Here is an 18836-nt window from a genome sequence, read left to right as displayed (position 1 = left end):
CCATAGATGGGCACTATCATATCATTTGATAGTTTTACCACTTGATACGATAGAAAACTAAATCTGCCCCTATCAAAGTATCAATTTTGATAGTTATTTTCGAGAAAAATTTGAATTATAATGATCGATTGAGTTTGATAGCTTAGAAAGTGCACTCGAAGTTGATATGATTCATTGATTCGTTGAAATCTTCTAGAGAAAAATATCGATTCTCAACGTGATCTGGCTACTAACCCCATCTTTTAGAAATCATAAAAAATGATAGGCATTATTCCTTGAGAAATAAATTGATTCTTTGAGTGAGTTTATTTGGCGACATCTGTTTTCTGATTTCATTTTAAAAAATTATGTGCTAATCTTTGATAGGCAATTTTGATAGTTATGAAAATTTCTGGAAAGATAAGTCGTTTTTTGAATGATATCGAAGTTTTTAATATATTTGAACGTTAGCAAGTGTAGGTTTATTCTATAAGAAGATTCTGTACTTGGTGGTCGTTATAACCCTCTCAAACAAATAAATAAAAATAAAATAAACGATGGTTCAACAGTTCAAACTGTGAAGACGGAGCTTCTTGTATATAGAAGCTCCGTGCTGTCACTGATGTGAACGACTACTCGAGGAGGAAGAACGATTCCACGAAATCATCCAAACGTAGAATTAGATAAATTAAAGTGTAGATTTTCTGATTTTTATTACCCACAGTTTTAATTGCAATTTTTGCCTTCAATTATTATTAGTTAACCGTTTATAGTAGATGGTTTAGATTAAATCAAGGGCGAATAATTTGAAAAAGTTTGGATAGTAGCTTTTGAACTATAGACAGTTAAAAGTCAAACTTGAGAAATGAGATTATGGAAATTATATGAATATATGAAAATATTAGAAATTCTACAAAATCAGGAAATATCAGGAATCGATTAAACAGAGTAAAAGTAGGTAGAGCCCAAATCAGTTTGATCGAAAACAATCAAATTTAAAGTCCGGAAATTAAATAATCGATTAATTTAGTCGTTCCTAAAGATTTCAATTTGATTTGATAGGCAAAAAATCTATCTAACAATGAGAGCCAATCTAACATATTGAAGGAAGATTTGATAGATTCACCATCTATGATTTGTTGAGAGGGAAAAAATCTATCTAACAAATAATGCCCGTCTAAAATATAGCTAGAAGAATTGATAGTTTCGCCAAATATGATAGTTTGAGAGGAAAAATATCTATCTAACCAGCAGTGTCAGTCTAAAATATAGTCAGAAGAGTTGATAGTTTCGCTATCTATGATAGTTTGAGAGGAAAAATATCTATCTAACCAGCAATGTCAGTCTAAAATATAGTCAGAAGAGTTGATAGTTCCGCCATCTATGATAGTTTGAGAGGAAAAAAATCTATCTAAGAAGGAGTTCCACTCTAAAATATAGCCAGAAGAATTGATAGTTTCGCCATCTATGATAGTTTGATAGGAAAAAAATCTATCTAAGGAGGAGTGCCCAACTCTGGTTGCCCCAGTTCCCTCTTTTTTACGGTGACGGTTCCTTCTTACCAGGCTGGGAAATAGCACACTTCCTCTGGTCCAAAACCAGTTTATTAATTGCTTGGACTAGTTTTTTAATTCAAGAAGTGGGGGTTACTGGTCCTCGGGACCAGTTTATTAATTGCAAATCTATTGGAGAGCAAAGGCTGGGACCAGTCCGGAGACCAGTAAATTATTTCAGACATTAGGGGGTCACTGGTCCAAAGGACTAGTTTAAAAAATATCCTTATTTCCCAGCCTGCTTCTTACAGTAAAAGAGAAACGTTCATATTATCCCTGACTGGTAAGAATGTATATTAAACTGGGGGGGAAACGCCCTTGGTAACGCTAAATCTTTGTTTGTGGCTATAATTTTATTATTATCAAAATGTTACGTATATTATGTACTTTTGTAAAATAGTGGGGCTCATTCCTATTTTAAAAGCCGTTTTCCATAGTGGGAAATTGATTAGTAGGATAGTAGTATTCGGTAGGATTGCACTTTACGTGACCCACCCAACTAACAATGGTTTCTAGTTAATTGGACCATGAGGAGTCCGAAAAAAATAGTTAAAAAATTATTTGGCCGCCGCAAGTTGGTCAAAAAAATTTTTGAAAATTTTAAAATCAATGCACTTAACGCCATTGAAGCCGCTATCCGCTTAACGCATTCTGCACTCAATCTTGCAAAATAAGCCGAGGAGGTCTGTGAAAAATTGCCGGACTCGCGCCGGAGTTTTATAGCTATGGATTTTTTTAAGCTTACGGAAACAATTATTTCTGATAAAAGGAGGGAAATATAAATGCGAGAAAAACTGAAATGTTTTGGGAAAATCGTTGAATTTTTTGGGAATTCAATAATTGATAACGGTAAATTTTGAATAAAACGTCAAATTATTCGGGATTTTTTTTAATTCACTCAACATTATTTTTGGGAAAATGTGTCAAATCCTTGGTAAATATGATTTTTTGTAAAAAAAAAAAATTTAAATAAAAGGCGTAGAGAAAAGGTGTCAAAATATAGGGAAATTAGCAAATGTCAACGTCAATATTTCAGAAAAGGAGTCTAGTTTTTTTGCAACTATATTTTGGGAAAGGCGACAAATTATTGAGAAAGAACCAAATGTCAACATCAATATTTTGGAAAAGGCGTCAATTTATTTCAACAATATTTCGTTAAAGGCGGCAAATTATTGGGCAGTTAGCAAATATCAACATCAATATATATGAGGCGTCAATTTATTTCAACTTTATTTTGGAAAAGGCGTCAATTTATTTCAACTTTATTTTGGAAAAGGCGTCAATTTATTTCAACTATATTTTGTAAAAGGCGTCAATTTATTTCAACTATATTTTGGAAAAGGCGTCAATTTATTTCAACTATATTTTGGAAAAGGCGTCAATTTATTTCAACTTTATTTTGGAAAAGGCGTGCATTTATTTCAACTATATTTTGTAAAAGGCGTCAATTTATTTCAACTATATTTTGTAAAAGGCGTCAATTTATTTCAACTATATTTTGGAAAAGGCGTAAATTTATTTCAACTATATTTTGGAAAAGGCGTCAATTTATTTCAACTATATTTTGGTCAATTTATTTCAACTATATTTTGGAAAAGGCGTCAATTTATTTCAACTATATTTTGGTCAATTTATTTCAACTATATTTTGGTCAATTTATTTCAACTATTTTGGTCAATTTATTTCAACTATGTTTTGGTCAATTTATTTCAACTATATTTTGGTCAATTTATTTCAACTATATTTTGGAAAAAGGCGTCAATTTATTTCAACTATATTTCGGAAAAGGCGTCAATTTATTTCAACTATATTTCGGAAAAGGCGTCAATTTATTTCAACTATATTTTGGAAAAGGCGTCAATTTATTTCAACTATATTTTGGAAAAGGCGTCAATTTATTTCAACTATATTTTGGAAAAGGCGTCAATTTATTTCAACTTTATTTTGGAAAAGGCGTCAATTTATTTCAACTATATTTTGTAAAAGGCGTCAATTTATTTCAACTATATTTTGGAAAAGGCGTCAATTTATTTCAACTATATTTTGGAAAAGGCGTCAATTTATTTCAACTATATTTTGGAAAAGGCGTCAATTTATTTCAACTATATTTTGGAAAAGGCGTCAATTTATTTCAACTATATTTTGGAAAAGGCGTCAATTTATTTCAACTATATTTTGGAAAAGGCGTCAATTTATTTCAATGTTTTGGAAAAGGCGTCAATTTATTTCAACTATATTTTGGAAAAGGCGTCAATTTATTTCAACTTTATTTTGGAAAAGGCGTCAATTTATTTCAACTATATTTTGTAAAAGGCGTCAATTTATTTCAACTATATTTTGGAAAAGGCGTCAATTTATTTCAATATTTTGGAAAAGGCGTCAATTTATTTCAACTATATTTTGGAAAAGGCGTCAATTTATTTCAACTTTATTTTGGAAAAGGCGTCAATTTATTTCAACTATATTTTGTAAAAGGCGTCAATTTATTTCAACTATATTTTGTAAAAGGCGTCAATTTATTTCAACTATATTTCGGAAAAGGCGTCAATTTATTTCAACTATATTTTGGAAAAGGCGTCAATTTATTTCAACTATATTTTGGAAAAGGCGTCAATTTATTTCAACTATATTTTGGAAAAGGCGTCAATTTATTTCAACTTTATTTTGGAAAAGGCGTCAATTTATTTCAACTATATTTTGTAAAAGGCGTCAATTTATTTCAACTATATTTTGGAAAAGGCGTCAATTTATTTCAACTATATTTTGGAAAAGGCGTCAATTTATTTCAACTATATTTTGGAAAAGGCGTCAATTTATTTCAACTATATTTTGGAAAAGGCGTCAATTTATTTCAACTATATTTTGGAAAAGGCGTCAATTTATTTCAACTATATTTTGGAAAAGGCGTCAATTTATTTCAATATTTTGGAAAAGGCGTCAATTTATTTCAACTATATTTTGGAAAAGGCGTCAATTTATTTCAACTTTATTTTGGAAAAGGCGTCAATTTATTTCAACTATATTTTGTAAAAGGCGTCAATTTATTTCAACTATATTTTGTAAAAGGCGTCAATTTATTTCAACTATATTTTGGAAAAGGCGTAAATTTATTTCAACTATATTTTGGAAAAGGCGTCAATTTATTTCAACTATATTTTGGAAAAGGCGTCAATTTATATCAAAAATATTTTGGAAAAGGCGTCAATTTATTTCAAGTATATTTTGGAAAAGGCGTCAATTTATTTCAACTATATTTTGGAAAAGGCGTCAATTTATTTCAACTATATTTTGGTCAATTTATTTCAACTATATTTTGGTCAATTTATTTCAACTATATTTTGGTCAATTTATTTCAACTATATTTTGGAAAAAGGCGTCAATTTATTTCAACTATATTTCGGAAAAGGCGTCAATTTATTTCAACTATATTTCGGAAAAGGCGTCAATTTATTTCAACTATATTTTGGAAAAGGCGTCAATTTATTTCAACTTTATTTTGGAAAAGGCGTCAATTTATTTCAACTATATTTTGGAAAAGGCGTCAATTTATTTCAACTATATTTTGGAAAAGGCGTCAATTTATTTCAACTATATTTTGGAAAAGGCGTCAATTTATTTCAACTATATTTTGGAAAAGGCGTCAATTTATTTCAACTATATTTTGGAAAAGGCGTCAATTTATTTCAACTATATTTTGGAAAAGGCGTCAATTTATTTCAACTATATTTTGGAAAAGGCGTCAATTTATTTCAACTATATTTTGGAAAAGGCGTCAATTTATTTCAATATTTTGGAAAAGGCGTCAATTTATTTCAACTATATTTTGGAAAAGGCGTCAATATATTTCAATATTTTGGAAAAGGCGTCTAGTTATTTCAGCAATATTTTCAAACGTCAACATCAATATTTTGGAAGTCATTGCAACTATATTTTGGAAAGAGTGCCTATTTTTCGGCAATTTGATAAATGTAAACACCTTTTCCAAAGTATCGTCCTTCACATTTATCAAATTCCCGAATAATTTGGCACATTTTCCAAAATATCGTCCCTTACATTTATCAAATTCCCAAATAATTTGACACCTTTTCCAAAATATCGTCATTCACATTTATCAAATTCCCAAATAATTTGACAACTTTTCCAAAATATCGTCATTCACATTTATCAAATTCCCAAATAATTTGATACCTTTTCCAAAATATCGTCATTCACATTTATCAAATTCCCAAATAATTTGACACCTTTTCCAAAATATCATCCTTCACATTTATCAAACACCCAAATAATTTGACACCTTTTCCAAAATAACGTCCTCCAGATTTATCAAATTCAGATTAATTTGACACCTTTTTCCATGATATCGTCCTTCACATTTATCAAATTCCCGAATAATTTGACACCTTTTCCAAAATATTGTCCTTCAGATTTATCAAATTCAAGAATAATTTGACGGCATTTACCAAAATTTACCGTTATCATTTATCGAATTCCCCAAAAATTCAACGATTTTCCCAAAACATAGCAGTTTTTCTCGCATTATATTTCCGTCCTTTTATCAGAAATGAACAGTTTCAGTAAGCTTAAAAATTTCCATAGCTATATCTCCGGCGCGAGTACGTAAATGTTTCCGGCGCGAGTACGTCATTTTTTCACAGTCCCCCCCGGCTTATTTTGCAAGATTGAGTGCAGAATGCGTTAAGCGGATAGCGGCTTCAATGAGGGTAAGTGAGTGGATTTTGAAATTTTCAAAATTTTTTTTAACCAACTTGCGGCGGCCAAATAATTTTTTAACTATTTTTTTCGGACTCCCCACAGTCTAATTAACTAGAAACCATTGTTAGTTGGGTGGGTCACGTAAAGTGCAATCCTACCTAGTATTCTCCCTACGGGAAAAGCAAAACCTATAATGGAGAAAATAGTATGGAACGCTACATCGTGCCAACTAATCGTAGTTAAATATGCCCCCGTTTTTGTTCTGATCAGCATCATAAATTGCCGCCTTTTCCAAAATATTGCAATTTTACTGTTTTTCTGCCGGGAAAAGAGGCGCATACTTAGCCCTTCGTGAATAAACATGCAAAATGAAAGGGGGAGCAATATATTGGCCTTTTAATTAGGGGTCCTTAGTGTCGTACTTAAAGAGGCCAGTACAGAATGAACATGCAAAATTAAACCCGGGATAATTACATGGGTCTCTTATCTAGGAGTTTGCAGTCGACTACTTGAGAGGCCGGTACATAATTAAGTGAAAACAAAAAGTGGAGGGGTGTAAAAAAATTAAAGCAATGTATAAAAGTAGAAATAATAAGTTTTATTTACAAATTAGAGATTAAATATAATATTTACAAATAGAGTTTAAATATAGTATTTACAATTAGAGATTAAATATAATATTTACAAATAGAGATTAAATATAATATTTACAAATAGAGATTAAATATAATATTTACAAATAGAGATTAAATATAATATTTTCAAATAGAGATTAAATATAATATTTACAAATAGAGATACAGCTCGGGCTCTGAACTTATTTTTTATTTTGAATAGCCTCGCTCAATCTGCGCTCGGGCTCACTGAAATGAAGTGAGCGCGGAAAGCTATGATTGTGGTCAATAGGGCATACGGGCTTTCAGACCTATACGAACTAATAATAAATAGAGGTTATCTTAACAGGGAAGCAGTACCAAGTATGATGGATTTAGTGAAAGAGTGTCGTATTATGGTCGAACGTTTAAGCTGGTAAGTGATGAATATAATGCAACTTAAATGTAAATAAGGCGTGTAACGGATGCAAACCTATCGAAACTACTATACCTTGAAAAGGAGTGGATCATTTTTGCTATTTCAAAAACTAAAAGTACTAGCACAATAAATAATTTATAAGTGCTAGTTGCAGTTGTATTCATAAAATGCGCTTGAGGAATTCATTAGTCTTGGACAAAATTACACTATTAGTTGTGATGGTTGTGACAACCTATTTGCACTAGTTAAGCTTTGCCATATTTCTTTAAGCTTTGATAGCGAAAGCTACAATGTATGGGGAACCCTTTTTTGTTATTCTTTCGTTTTTGATGCACCTTGAGTTTGAATAAATATTTTACTTTAGGAAAGATTTACAATTTCACAAACTCCCTTTACTAAGTTCCGAAATGAGTTTAGTAAATCTTCAAAGGGTGGCGATTAAAGAGGTATTTCCGAAATTAGTGAAATATTCCCTGTTTGAGGCAAATAGAAAAATACGGAAACTTTGTTTTTAGGAAATGAAAGATGAGGAAAATCGTAACTACGATCACTTAAGCAAAGATGATCTGATCAATGAACTAAAAGCCAAGGATGATCGAATCAGCAAACTGGAAGCCAAGGTATTTTTCAAAGCGTAGAGGGTACCTTTTTTAGATTTGTGAAATTAAGCTCAAAAACAAGAGACCCTTTTAGGATCAAACCCATTCTTATCAACCTCTATGGGTTAAGATTATTGGTGACAATACCTATCAGGATTGTCTCTCATCTCAGGGTATATTGGTAACATGTCCCTCTTCTTTAACGAAGAAAACCAACGAGGACCTTTGTTGCTGATCCCCCTTCTTCCCTTTAAAATACGTTCGGCCAAAGAAAGTCCCGGGAATATTAACTTGAGGTTTGTAATGGAATCTTTTTTTTTGTTTAGTGTAATGTTTCAATTTCAAACATGGAAAAAGAGAGAGAGAAAACAACATTGTCGATAAATAAGCAATTACACGAAATTGAAAGACTTAATTGGGTCATTAAAAAGTTGGAAAGGAGAATCAAAGATCTGATGGTATGGCACATTCTTTTTTTTCATGGTCTTTAGAAAAGAGTATCAGGTTAAGAGTGCGAGTTTAATTATTGTTAATTGAAAAATAGGAGAAAAGTGGAATACATCAATTGGCTAATGATGTGAAAACTGAACCCATTGAAAATGATTCTGGAATTAATGGCCAGGAATTAACCCTTTCAATTGTGATGCAGCAACAACCAAAAGAGGAAATTACCTTGAAAAAGGCTGAAAAAATGGGGCTAAGAAGTCGAAATACGAATGTAAGTTTCGGAAGACTGAAAAACAGTGACAGTTTGCCTCTTTGCGCGCCTTCACCTGACCTCGAGGTCAAAAACGAAGTCGAAATGTCTCCTCACTCAACGACGGAAAGCGATTCGCCACGGGAACCTCTCGAGAACAATATTAACGTTAACGATTCTTATCGTAAATCGCAAAGTCTCTCAACAAAGGATATTACAACTCGGTCGCTGAAATTTCGTGTTCCGGAATTGAATGTTGAAGTCGAAAAACATTTGGATCTTTCTTTTGAGGCAGATGGCGAGAGCGATTCTCTAGAAAGCGATCTTGATGATAACCAGTCCGGAATCACCTTGACAGATGCAAAGAAAACTGAAAATACACAAAATCAAATTGAGAAACTGTCCTTGCACAAACAGGAGTTTGCTGACCCGGGGTCATTGAGTGTGCCAGTGTGTGTACCTAAACTAGAACTTAACCCAAATGAACTATCAGAATTGACCTCCGTTTCGATGGAAATCGATGTACCCGAAGTTCCGATTGAAGCTGAAAAGAATAGTTCGGAGAAATTTGAAAATGTCGCTCGAAAGAATTGCGAAGGTAATACCGCGTCGTCTCGTTCAGAAATTAGAAGTAATTTTTTCCCGCATAGTATATTCCTTTTAACTGCTCTGGGTCGCTCTGGATTTGCTCTAGGCGAGTTAAAATCAGCTTCATTTCCAGAGTTGCGTTAACGATGGTCTTCCATTTTCCCGGCTTAAGGGGGCGCGTATTATCTCGGCTCCCGGGTGCAAAATTGCTTAATCCGGCCCTCAGAATAGTCAGGAATAACCTATAAAGGTGTCTGCGATTTTTATCCAAAAATATCGTTCGACGAGCTCTGTTTCCATCTTTCTTAATCTTTCATTCAGGACGTTGTTATTAACGACCTTAAATGGACCGAGTTTTTTAAACTAGTTTTGCATCCTTGCTGCAGCTTATTTGAACCAATTATACAAAAGAAGTTCTTATATTCAACATAAACATTTTAATGCAAAACGCGAGTCTAGGTGACTTTCCTTATAAACTCTAGTTTAGGCTTGGCGAAGGCAGAAGGCATTTGTGGGCGGGATTTATGGGTGAATTTATAAAAACCCGCCAAGCCAAGCCAAACCTGGAATTCAGAAGGAAAGTCAATCTGTAGGGTATCCACTCGGTGCTCACAGATCCACTGGACCCGAGCTTTGCTTTAAGTTTCAGCGTTAAATTGTTATTTCGACATTTCCAAAAAAAATTTAATGGGTTAAGATAGTTAAATTCTTCTGGATTTTTACTATATAACAATTTAAATAAAATCGACCAGTCGCTACACGTCTTCTCACTTACACTTCTTTTTGCTCCATGTGGCATGACTAGCTATACAGGGTTTAGAAGAAAAACCATACAGCTCCTGTACTAGTGGGAAGTAAGAGAAGGGGACTATATCTTAAGGGCGGCTAATGATGAGACCAATACCAGCTCAGATAGGAGAGCATTCCAGATGGGAATAACTCGGCAAAAAAGGAGTGCTTCGTGGGGTCCTTACAGGATGGAGGGAGGATAAGTTTGCGGCAATGGCCCCGAGTATTGTGAGTTTAAAGAGGGTACCTAAAAATATTTGGTCTTCCCGAGAGAGTATGCAAGGCAAGTACGTCTGGAGGCTAGATACGATAAATTTAAAGAGGATAGTCGAGTTTCACTAGGTAATTTGAGAGGTCTCAAGTCGAACGAGGTCAGCTTGAATTTCGCGGTCAATTTTAAGGTCATCCGCGAATAGGCAAAGGGAGGACGCTAATGTGTCCGGGAGGGTTCACGGGTAGTTGAGCGGTTTTCAAAAGAGCGTTTTGGAATAAAGCGGTGCCCAAAACAGCGGTTTGCAAAACCGCGTGGAAGCAAAACCGCGGTTGCTGTTTCCGCGTTTCTCAATACAGCGCTATTTCCCAAAACAGCGGTTGCTGTTTCCGCGTTTCTCAATATAGCGCTATTTTCCCAACCAGCGGTTTAGCACTACAGCGTTTCATAACCGTATGTGATCCTCAGGTTATGGACTGGTTCGCGGAATATATTTTGGAAAAAGTGGCAGCAAATTAATAAGAATATATTTTGGCAAAGGTGGCAGCTAATTAATAGGAAAATATTTTGGAAAAGGTGGCAGCTAATTAATAGGAGAATATTTTAGAAAAGGTGGCTGCTAATTTATAGGAGAATATTTAGGAAAAGGTGGCTGCTAATTAATAGGAGAATATTTTGGAAAAGGTGGCAGCTAATTATTAGGAGGATATTTTGGAAAAGGTGGTAGGTAATTAATAGGAGAATATTTTGGAAAAGGTGGCAGCTAATTAACAGGAGAATATTTTGGAAAAGGTGGCAGCTACTTAATAGGAGAATATTTTGGAAAAGGTGGCAGCTAATTAATAGGAGAATATTTTACAAATGGTGGCAGCTAATTAATAGGAGAATATTTTGGAAAAGGTGGCAGCTAATCAATATCAGAATATTTTGGAAAAGGTGGCAGCTAATTAATAGGAGGATATTTTGGATAAGGTGGAAGGTAATTTATAGGAGTTCTAATAACCCATCCCAACCAAACATTAAAACGCATTAACACCATGAAACTGTTTGTTTGACAACCATTAAAATTCAAACCTAAAGCTGAAATCAATACTAATTAGAGCTCGGCATTATCCATCCGTTATCCGTAAATTAGTGAATAATCGATTATTTATAGATAGATGTTGTGGACATAATTCGATTTAATATACAACTTCTGTTGATAATTCTGGATTATGGATAAAATAACGTGGATAATGGATAGATAATGCCGAGCTCTAATACTTGTACCTTCAACAATACGAAACAACGCTCAAGATATAAACGCTGTAATCAAAATGCGCTGAAACGAGAAATGGCTATAATGGAAAACGCGTTTATGAAAAAGCCGCTTTGGACAATGCTGTTTTGATAACACGCCCAATCGATAACATACCGTCCGGGAGGTCGTTGATTTAAATTAGGAACAATAGTGGGCCAAGAAAACTGCTTTTGTCAATGTCAAAGCGGTTTTCCTTATCCATGACTAGTTTATTTAATGAACCAATTTCATTTCGTACGCCTCAGCATTACCTTTTATTATGTAATGCGCTTGAATGCTGTTGTATTTTTGATACAAAATTAGAAAGGATATGTGGCGTTTTTATATTTCTTTTATATATTTTTGTAGAAAAGTTCAAGAAGAAACGTTCCACTCGATTCAAATATTCTACTGAATTGAAAAGAGATCTACAACGTCACATTATAAAGGGTAACAAAGGAAAACAATTCAAATGTGATCAATGTGACTTTGCCAGCACGAACAAGGGTACTTTGATCAGACATAAACGCATTCATAGTGGTGAAAAGCCATTCAAATGTGATCAGTGTAACTACGCATGTACGCGTAAGAGTCATTTGATCGCGCATAAACGTATTCACAGTGGTGAAAAACCCTTCACATGTGATCAGTGTGAATATGCAAGTGCGTGGAAGAATGATTTGATCGCGCATCAACGCATTCACAGTGGCGAAAAACCCTTCAAATGTGATCAGTGTAACTATGCGTGTGCGCGTAAGAAAGATTTGATCGCGCATCAATGCATTCACAGTGGCGAAAAACCCTTCAAATGTGATCAGTGTGAATATGCAAGTGTGTGGAAGAAAGATTTGATCGCGCATCAACGCATTCACAGTGGCGAAAAACCCTTCAAATGTGATCAGTGTCAATATGCCTGCAGGCATAAGGCTCAATTAATCGCGCATGAACGCATTCACAGTGGCGAAAAACCCTTCAAATGTGATCAGTGTGACTATGCAAGTACATGGAAGAGTGATTACATCAGACATGAACGCATTCACAGTGGTGAAAAACCCTTCAAATGTGATCAGTGCGAATATGCAAGTGTGTTGAAGAGTCATTTGATCACTCATCAACGCATTCACAGTGGTGAAAAACCCTTCAAATGTGATCAGTGTGAATATGCTTGCAGGCAGAAGGTTTATTTAATCGCACATCAATACATTCACAGTGGTGAAAAACCCTTCAAATGTGATCAGTGCGAATATGCAAGTGTGTTGAAGAGTCATTTGATCACACATCAACGCATTCACAGTGGCGAAAAACCCTTCAAATGTCATCAGTGTGGCTGTGGATTCAGGCAGAAGTGTCATTTGATATTACATAAACGTACAAGTCATACGAATGAATAGATGAATTTGAAGACTGCTCTAGAATGTAAAATTTCTTTTAATCGTAGCATGAACAAGGTTGGACAAAAACCATCTGTCACCCTCTTTTGTAAAAATGGGCCGAAACTGTTTATGTAACAATCCATTAAATTTCTTCATTCTGAATTGTATTAACGAAAGCGTTGCGCATTTTCAGAGACAAGACTCTTAGGGCACTAGATCCTATTGTTACACCGCCGTTTTCAGAATTAATTTTATTTTAAATTTCGTAAAATTACCAGAGGATGCTAAAATAAAAAAGTTGATAAACCAAAATAAACCACTCCGTCCAGACGCAATTAAGAGGTTTTTTTCACTTTTTTGTTAAACAATTGAATAAATATAACCAGGAGTTCATAATAACCCCCCTTCGGGGGGAAGTACGAAACTGGTTAAAAAGCCCGTGACAACAAAGTTTCGCCGTAAAACTCAGCGGATTTATACACCGCTTAACTCCCAACGAAATAGTTACCCCAATGTTTAGCGCCCACGCGCATTAATTTCCCATATTCCGGGTTAGCACTATTTTTATCTTGTGATCTTGGGACCAAAGAGAATATACTCTCTTTGTTGGGACTCGGGAGCGAAAATGGCTCGCGAGAGCGGCGAGAGTTGCGTCTGTCGGCGCGGTCAGCCGCGGTGTACATTAAGCCTTGGCTAAGAAGTTGGCTTCGCGATGGTTTCTAGTTTTCTACAAAACATTTAAACGATAGTCATTAATGTTTTCTTGTGATATGTGATAGATAATTCCGTGGTTAAATTAAAACGGTATGGACAAATTGATTCCAAGTATCTTTAATATAAGAATTCCATCGTGTTTCTACGTCCACATACTCGCAATTTTTCTTAACGACGGAGATCCCAGCCAAGTCGAAAACCAAGGAGTATAGATACTACTACAATCTACTGTAAAGTTGTACGTCCATCAACAGGCTAGTCCTTTATATGCGCAACGACAAAATCTTGTTGTTCGCGATTTTTACCATTAGCTCTATGGCAAGTTTCGTACTTCCCCCCCGAAGGGGGGTTATTATGAACTCCTGATATAACTGATATTAATTATTTTAATCGTCATTTATTTACCTTAATTCTAGTTAAATAGTTTTAAGAAACGATATTCCTAAAATCATTTTAAATATAGCTATTGTTGACGTTTCAATTCAAGTGTATGCCACTTAACATATTTTGGAAATTTAGACTATATAAATCGATTGATTCACAATAAATTGTGGATCCCTGCCACTGGGACGGATTTCGTAACCCTAGTCGATCGACGCGTACATCTTGACCTTATCATCGATAATGGAGTGGAAGCGTATATTGCTTACTGCGAAAGCGGTCCGGATACAGCATATACGCAGGGACGAGAGACTTGAGAGGGAGTAATAAAGTGAATATTGGAGTTCTTTCGCTTCGTGGCTAAACTCGTTTCTCTCCGTCGCTGGCTCTGCCACTCGACGCGGTGGCGCATGCGTCAAATCAAAGAGAATATAGGGCAGGAGTTGAAGCTCCCCCGCTCCACAAGGCTAAATTACAATGTTGCCCCTAAATTATACTAGTGGTACGAGGGAGTTTCCGGCTCAGTCGCGCCACCTACGATACCATTTAATGTCTCAAACGGAAATGCCTCGGTACTGCGCATTGAAGATGCGCGGTAGAAAAGAACAACAAGTTTTGCCAAGGAGGATAATATGGAGGGCCGACTTAGCCTTTGGGGGGTGTTAAGTGATTTTTGGAGTTCGATCCTGCTGACACCTGGTTCATTTACGGAAAACTATAGGTTTGGCGGGGGGGTGAGGTAGGGGGATATTTCTTTTGGCGAATCGCGATGGCGGACCGAATATGTTGCAGACGACAAAACGTTAGTTTTCCGCAGATGAACCAGGGGCCACTAGCGTAAGCAGGGCTACCAGTCACTTTCCTAAAATTATACTAAGTCGGCCCTCCATATTATCCTCCTTGGTTTTGCCTCCACTTTCCACTCCTCCCCTCTATTCTCTTTGGTCAAATTTAAAAACCGGCTTTGAACTGGAAGCGGAAGGTTGTTTTTGAATATCCGTCATGGTGAACTATAAGAAGTGTTGTTTAGTCTCTCCTCCCTGGCGGTAGTAAACGACGTCACTCGCGCCTGCACGTTAGCTAAAATCGTGAAACGGAGATAGAAATTCCTACCCTCACGTTTTATCCCGCTTACCATTTGTATGACGTTTTTTTAGCATTAGATCAACACTCCCTCTCAAGCCTCTCCTCCCTGATATACGTTTGCTCGGATCACTGCCATCTCTAATACTAGGCCTTGAAATGTACAACTGAAGCATTTTTTATGTGACATTTTGAATTTGCGCTTAGTAACCGTTAGATGGCTCTTTTCTGGGTAAATTTTCGCGATGACGAAAGTAAATTCGTACTGCGCAGTCTCGCATGACGTCACGGCTTTCGCTTATGGCGGACCAGGGTGGAAATAAGGATTTTTTAAACTGGACTTAGTAACCTGGGCCAAGACCATTGACCAGGGCAAGTGGTCTGCTAAACTAGAGAAGTGGATAATTAAAATATTGGAGTCAATGTCTGGATTCTAGTTACCCTTGAATTATCTCAGTTGTCCCGGGGACCACTGACCCCCTCCGAATTAATTTTTAAACTGGTCATTCGCCCTGTGCCTTATTTCCCACGCTGTGGCGGACTATGGGTGCAATTCGTCGCTAAAATGATACTCCGGTATGTATGATTATATTTTTCGTCAAATTCTGTGAAAAGTCCAACTACAATTTCAATCAATGTCTTTGGATCGTGTCTCTCAACCAAGATCCAACGCAAAAGCTTTGAGTTTAATACATTTGCTGAATCGTGCGTGGGGGATATAGGTATACCCGCAATTATTTGACGAATATTTTAATTGGTATTGCAAATTTTGTAAAGGAAGCAATGCACTTCACTTCGAAACGTTGTTAATTGATGATACTTGTACATTTCATTCAACCATATTTTGCGAAGGCTTTTAAATGCGACTGTGATACTTTTTTGGTATTAACGAAACTACTGTAAACAAATTTTATAAGACCATTGTTAGACAACTACGCGAAAGATTTAACAGATCGTAAAGAATCGTACGAAATGTTCAAGAACAAACCTCTCTAAACATGTTAATACATTTTACCCACACTGTGTCTCTTGGAAAACTCATAATTACAACGTATCTATGGTGTAGTGGTTATCACGTCTGCCTAACACGCGGAAGTTCCCAGGTACGATCCCTGGTAGATACAAGTTTTGACAATCGTGAAAGGACATTAAAATTAGCTAGATCTCTTAAAAACTCAGTATTGCCATGTATCTATCGTGTAGTGGAAATCACGTCCGCCTAACACACGGTAGGTCCCAGGTTCGAGCCCTGATAGATAAATGTTTTGACCATCGTGATAGGACATAATTTTAAGCTATGTCTCTTGGAAAACTCAGAACTACCACGATCTGAGGTGTGGTGGTTATCACGTCCTCCTAACATGCGTAAGGTCCCAGGTTCGAGCCGTGGTAGATACATATTTTGACCATCGTGATTGGACATAATAATAAGCTATGTTTCTTGGAAAACTCATTATAACAACGTATCTATGGTGTAGTGGTTATCACGTCCGATTTTCACGCGGAAGGTCCCAGATTCAAGCCCTGGTAGACAAATGTTTTGACCATCGTGATAGGACATAAAAATAAGTTATGTCTCTTGGAAAACTCATCATTAAAACGTATCTAAGGTGTAGTGGTTATCACGTCCGCCTAACACGCGACAGGTCCCAGGTACGGGCCCTGGTAGATAAATGTTTTGACCATCGTGATTGTACACAATAATAAGCTATGTCTCTTGGGAAACTCATCATAACGTATTTATGGTGTAGTGGTTATCACGTCCGGTTTACATGCGGCGGGCCCCAGGTTCAAGCCGTGGTAGATACATATTTTGACCATCGTAATTAGACATAATAATAAGCTATGTTCATTGGAAAACTCATTATAACAACGTATCTATGGTGTAGTGGTTATCACGTCCGATTTTCACGCAGAAGGTCGCAGATTCGAGCCCTGGTAGGCAAATGTTTTGACCATCGTGATAGGACATAAAAAATAAGTTATGTCTCTTGGAAAACTCATCATTACAACGTATCTATGGTGTAGTTGTTATCACGTCTGCCTAACATGCGGAAGGTCCCAGGTTCGATCCCTGGTAGATACATATTTTGACAATCGTGATTGGACATATTATAACGTATCTAAGGTGTAGTGGTCATCACGCCCGAATGACATGCTGAAGGTCCCAGGTTCGAGCCCTTTTAGATACACGATTTGAACATCGTGATTGGACATAATAATAAACTAGGTCTCTTAAAAAACTCAGCATTATCGCGTATCTATGGTGTAGTGGTTACCATGTCGGCCTAATAAGGGGTAGATCTTAGGTTCGAGCCCTGGTAGACAAATGTTTTGACCATCTTGATAGGACATAAAAAATAAGTTATGTCTCTTGGAAAACTCATCATTACAACGTATCTATGGTGTAGTTGTTATCACGTCTGCCTAACATGCGGAAGGTCCCAGGTTCGATCCCTGGCAGATACATATTTTGACAATCGTGATTGGACATATTATAACGTATCTAAGGTGTAGTGGTTATCACGTCCGATTTACATGCGGAAGTTCCCAGGTTCGAGCCCTTTTAGATACACGATTTGAACATCGTGATTGGACATAATAATAAACTAGGTCTCTTAAAAAACTCAGCATTACCGCGTATCTATGGTGTAGTGGTTACCATGTCGGCCTAACAAGGGGTAGATCTTAGGTTCGAGCCCTGGTAGATACATGTTTTGACCATCTTGATTGGAAATGATAATAAGCTATGTCTCTTAGAAAACCTAAGATCTGAAAAACCTCACAGCAGTGCAGCTCCGAATATTAATTGAAAAAATCCAATACTATATTCTTACGGATAATTTAGTCTTTTTGGAGCGTACTTCAACAATACGCTATGGTATGATTCCAAAGCCTCTGTATGTCTGCAATAAGTGTTATTTCCAGATCATTATCAATTACCTATGCTAAAATTACCAAAAAAGAGTTAAAAAAACCAACCGGAAATTCTTATAATATGGAAAATCTTTTAGGAACTGTTTGTCGCAAACGATTTTTCGCAACTCAATGAATGGCAAGGTATTGTTTTGTAGCCATGGCTTTACAGGATCGTCCTTATTAATTTCCTTATGCCTACATTCACCGTAAGGAAAATTGTGCACATTTTGGACATGGTGCAAATGGGAAATCCATAGCATCTTAAGAAATTTTCAAACATTTTTAAATAATTGAAATCAAACCAAAGCTACACTTAAATCCCTCACTATCATTGTGTTAGCGTCATTTTCCCAGTTCTTAGCGCACCACCAAAAATGCGTCACAAGATCATCAATCCATTCAGCAATGATACCTAGGCAATAAGTTTAAATGGATTTTGAGTGCCAAGTAACAGAATTCTTGAAATTTCAAAATAACTAAAGATAAACACTATCTGACTCTACGGCTACAGTGTATTGACTCCAAATTATTGTTCAAAATTAGATTCGCATACCGCAGCAAGACGTTTTTAAGTATTTTTGCGACGTGCCTGATGTCATGGGAATGTTTAATATGTGGGTATTCGTTCCCTGTCATAATTTGTGATAGATATTTTAGTTCCATAATAAAATATAAAAAAGGACTTGGTTTGCCCAAGCCTAAAAAACAAAACGATAAGAATTTTTTCCAGTTGACTGAAGCGCGGATATTTTATTTTTCTATATAATTTTAAAGACAATCCGTATTTTACTACTCTTTAGAATTTAATTCAATCTCCTGATTTTACTGGTAATGGATTTATTTCCTATAAATTAATTGAAACAAAAATTACTTATCTCAGATTTTTCATGATAAAATTTTGCGAAAATGGAATTGTTGTTGAAAAA

The 18836-nt window shown here is 35.7% G+C and overlaps 3 protein-coding genes across 8 annotated transcripts in view; 2 read left to right on the top strand and 1 right to left on the bottom strand.

Annotated features, from left to right (window-relative positions):
- The first annotated feature begins 1517 nt into the window (after window positions 1–1517).
- Window positions 1518–18836, top strand: part of LOC149646973 (uncharacterized) — a 32417-nt gene continuing 15098 nt past the window's right edge. Inside the window, exon 1 of one of the 5 annotated variants that reach the window (XM_089849804.1) lies at window positions 1518–1815. Coding sequence is in view for 2 of the 5 variants with exons in the window: in XM_089849799.1 (XP_089705925.1) it covers window positions 15557–15567 (11 nt within the window). In the remaining 3 variants the exon portion in view is untranslated. Of the gene's footprint in view, window positions 1816–15433; window positions 15568–18836 lie in introns of those variants that run through there. The other 4 variants (XM_089849802.1, XM_089849799.1, XM_089849805.1 and 1 more) reach the window with 4 other exon arrangements.
- LOC149646977 (uncharacterized) lies at window positions 6996–12987 on the top strand. Of its 2 annotated transcripts, none has more exons than XM_089849813.1 (6): window positions 6996–7274; window positions 7642–7723; window positions 7793–7897; window positions 8203–8334; window positions 8421–9204; window positions 11810–12987. In XM_089849813.1, exons 1-6 carry the CDS (start codon window positions 7135–7137, stop codon window positions 12829–12831), a joined length of 2265 nt encoding a protein of 754 aa, XP_089705939.1. In that variant the 5' UTR covers window positions 6996–7134; the 3' UTR covers window positions 12832–12987. The 2 variants fall into 2 exon arrangements, with proteins under 2 accessions (XP_089705939.1, XP_089705940.1); XM_089849814.1 differs by having other exon boundaries at window positions 6998–7274; window positions 8421–9171.
- Window positions 13910–18828, bottom strand: LOC149646976 (uncharacterized). Its single transcript, XM_089849818.1, has 5 exons — window positions 18464–18828; window positions 18237–18322; window positions 17974–18170; window positions 17829–17897; window positions 13910–15888 (listed from the first exon to the last, which is right to left on the bottom strand). The coding sequence occupies exons 1-5, from the start codon at window positions 18507–18509 to the stop codon at window positions 15825–15827; spliced, it is 462 nt and encodes a 153-aa protein (XP_089705944.1). The 5' UTR covers window positions 18510–18828; the 3' UTR covers window positions 13910–15824.

This window comes from Phalangium opilio, unplaced genomic scaffold (assembly GCF_054372755.1).
Source record: "Phalangium opilio isolate 3A_F unplaced genomic scaffold, DU_Popi_V2 ptg000089l_1, whole genome shotgun sequence".
NCBI classification, from domain to species: domain Eukaryota; kingdom Metazoa; phylum Arthropoda; class Arachnida; order Opiliones; family Phalangiidae; genus Phalangium; species Phalangium opilio.
This window is presented reverse-complemented; position numbering and strand designations above follow the sequence as displayed.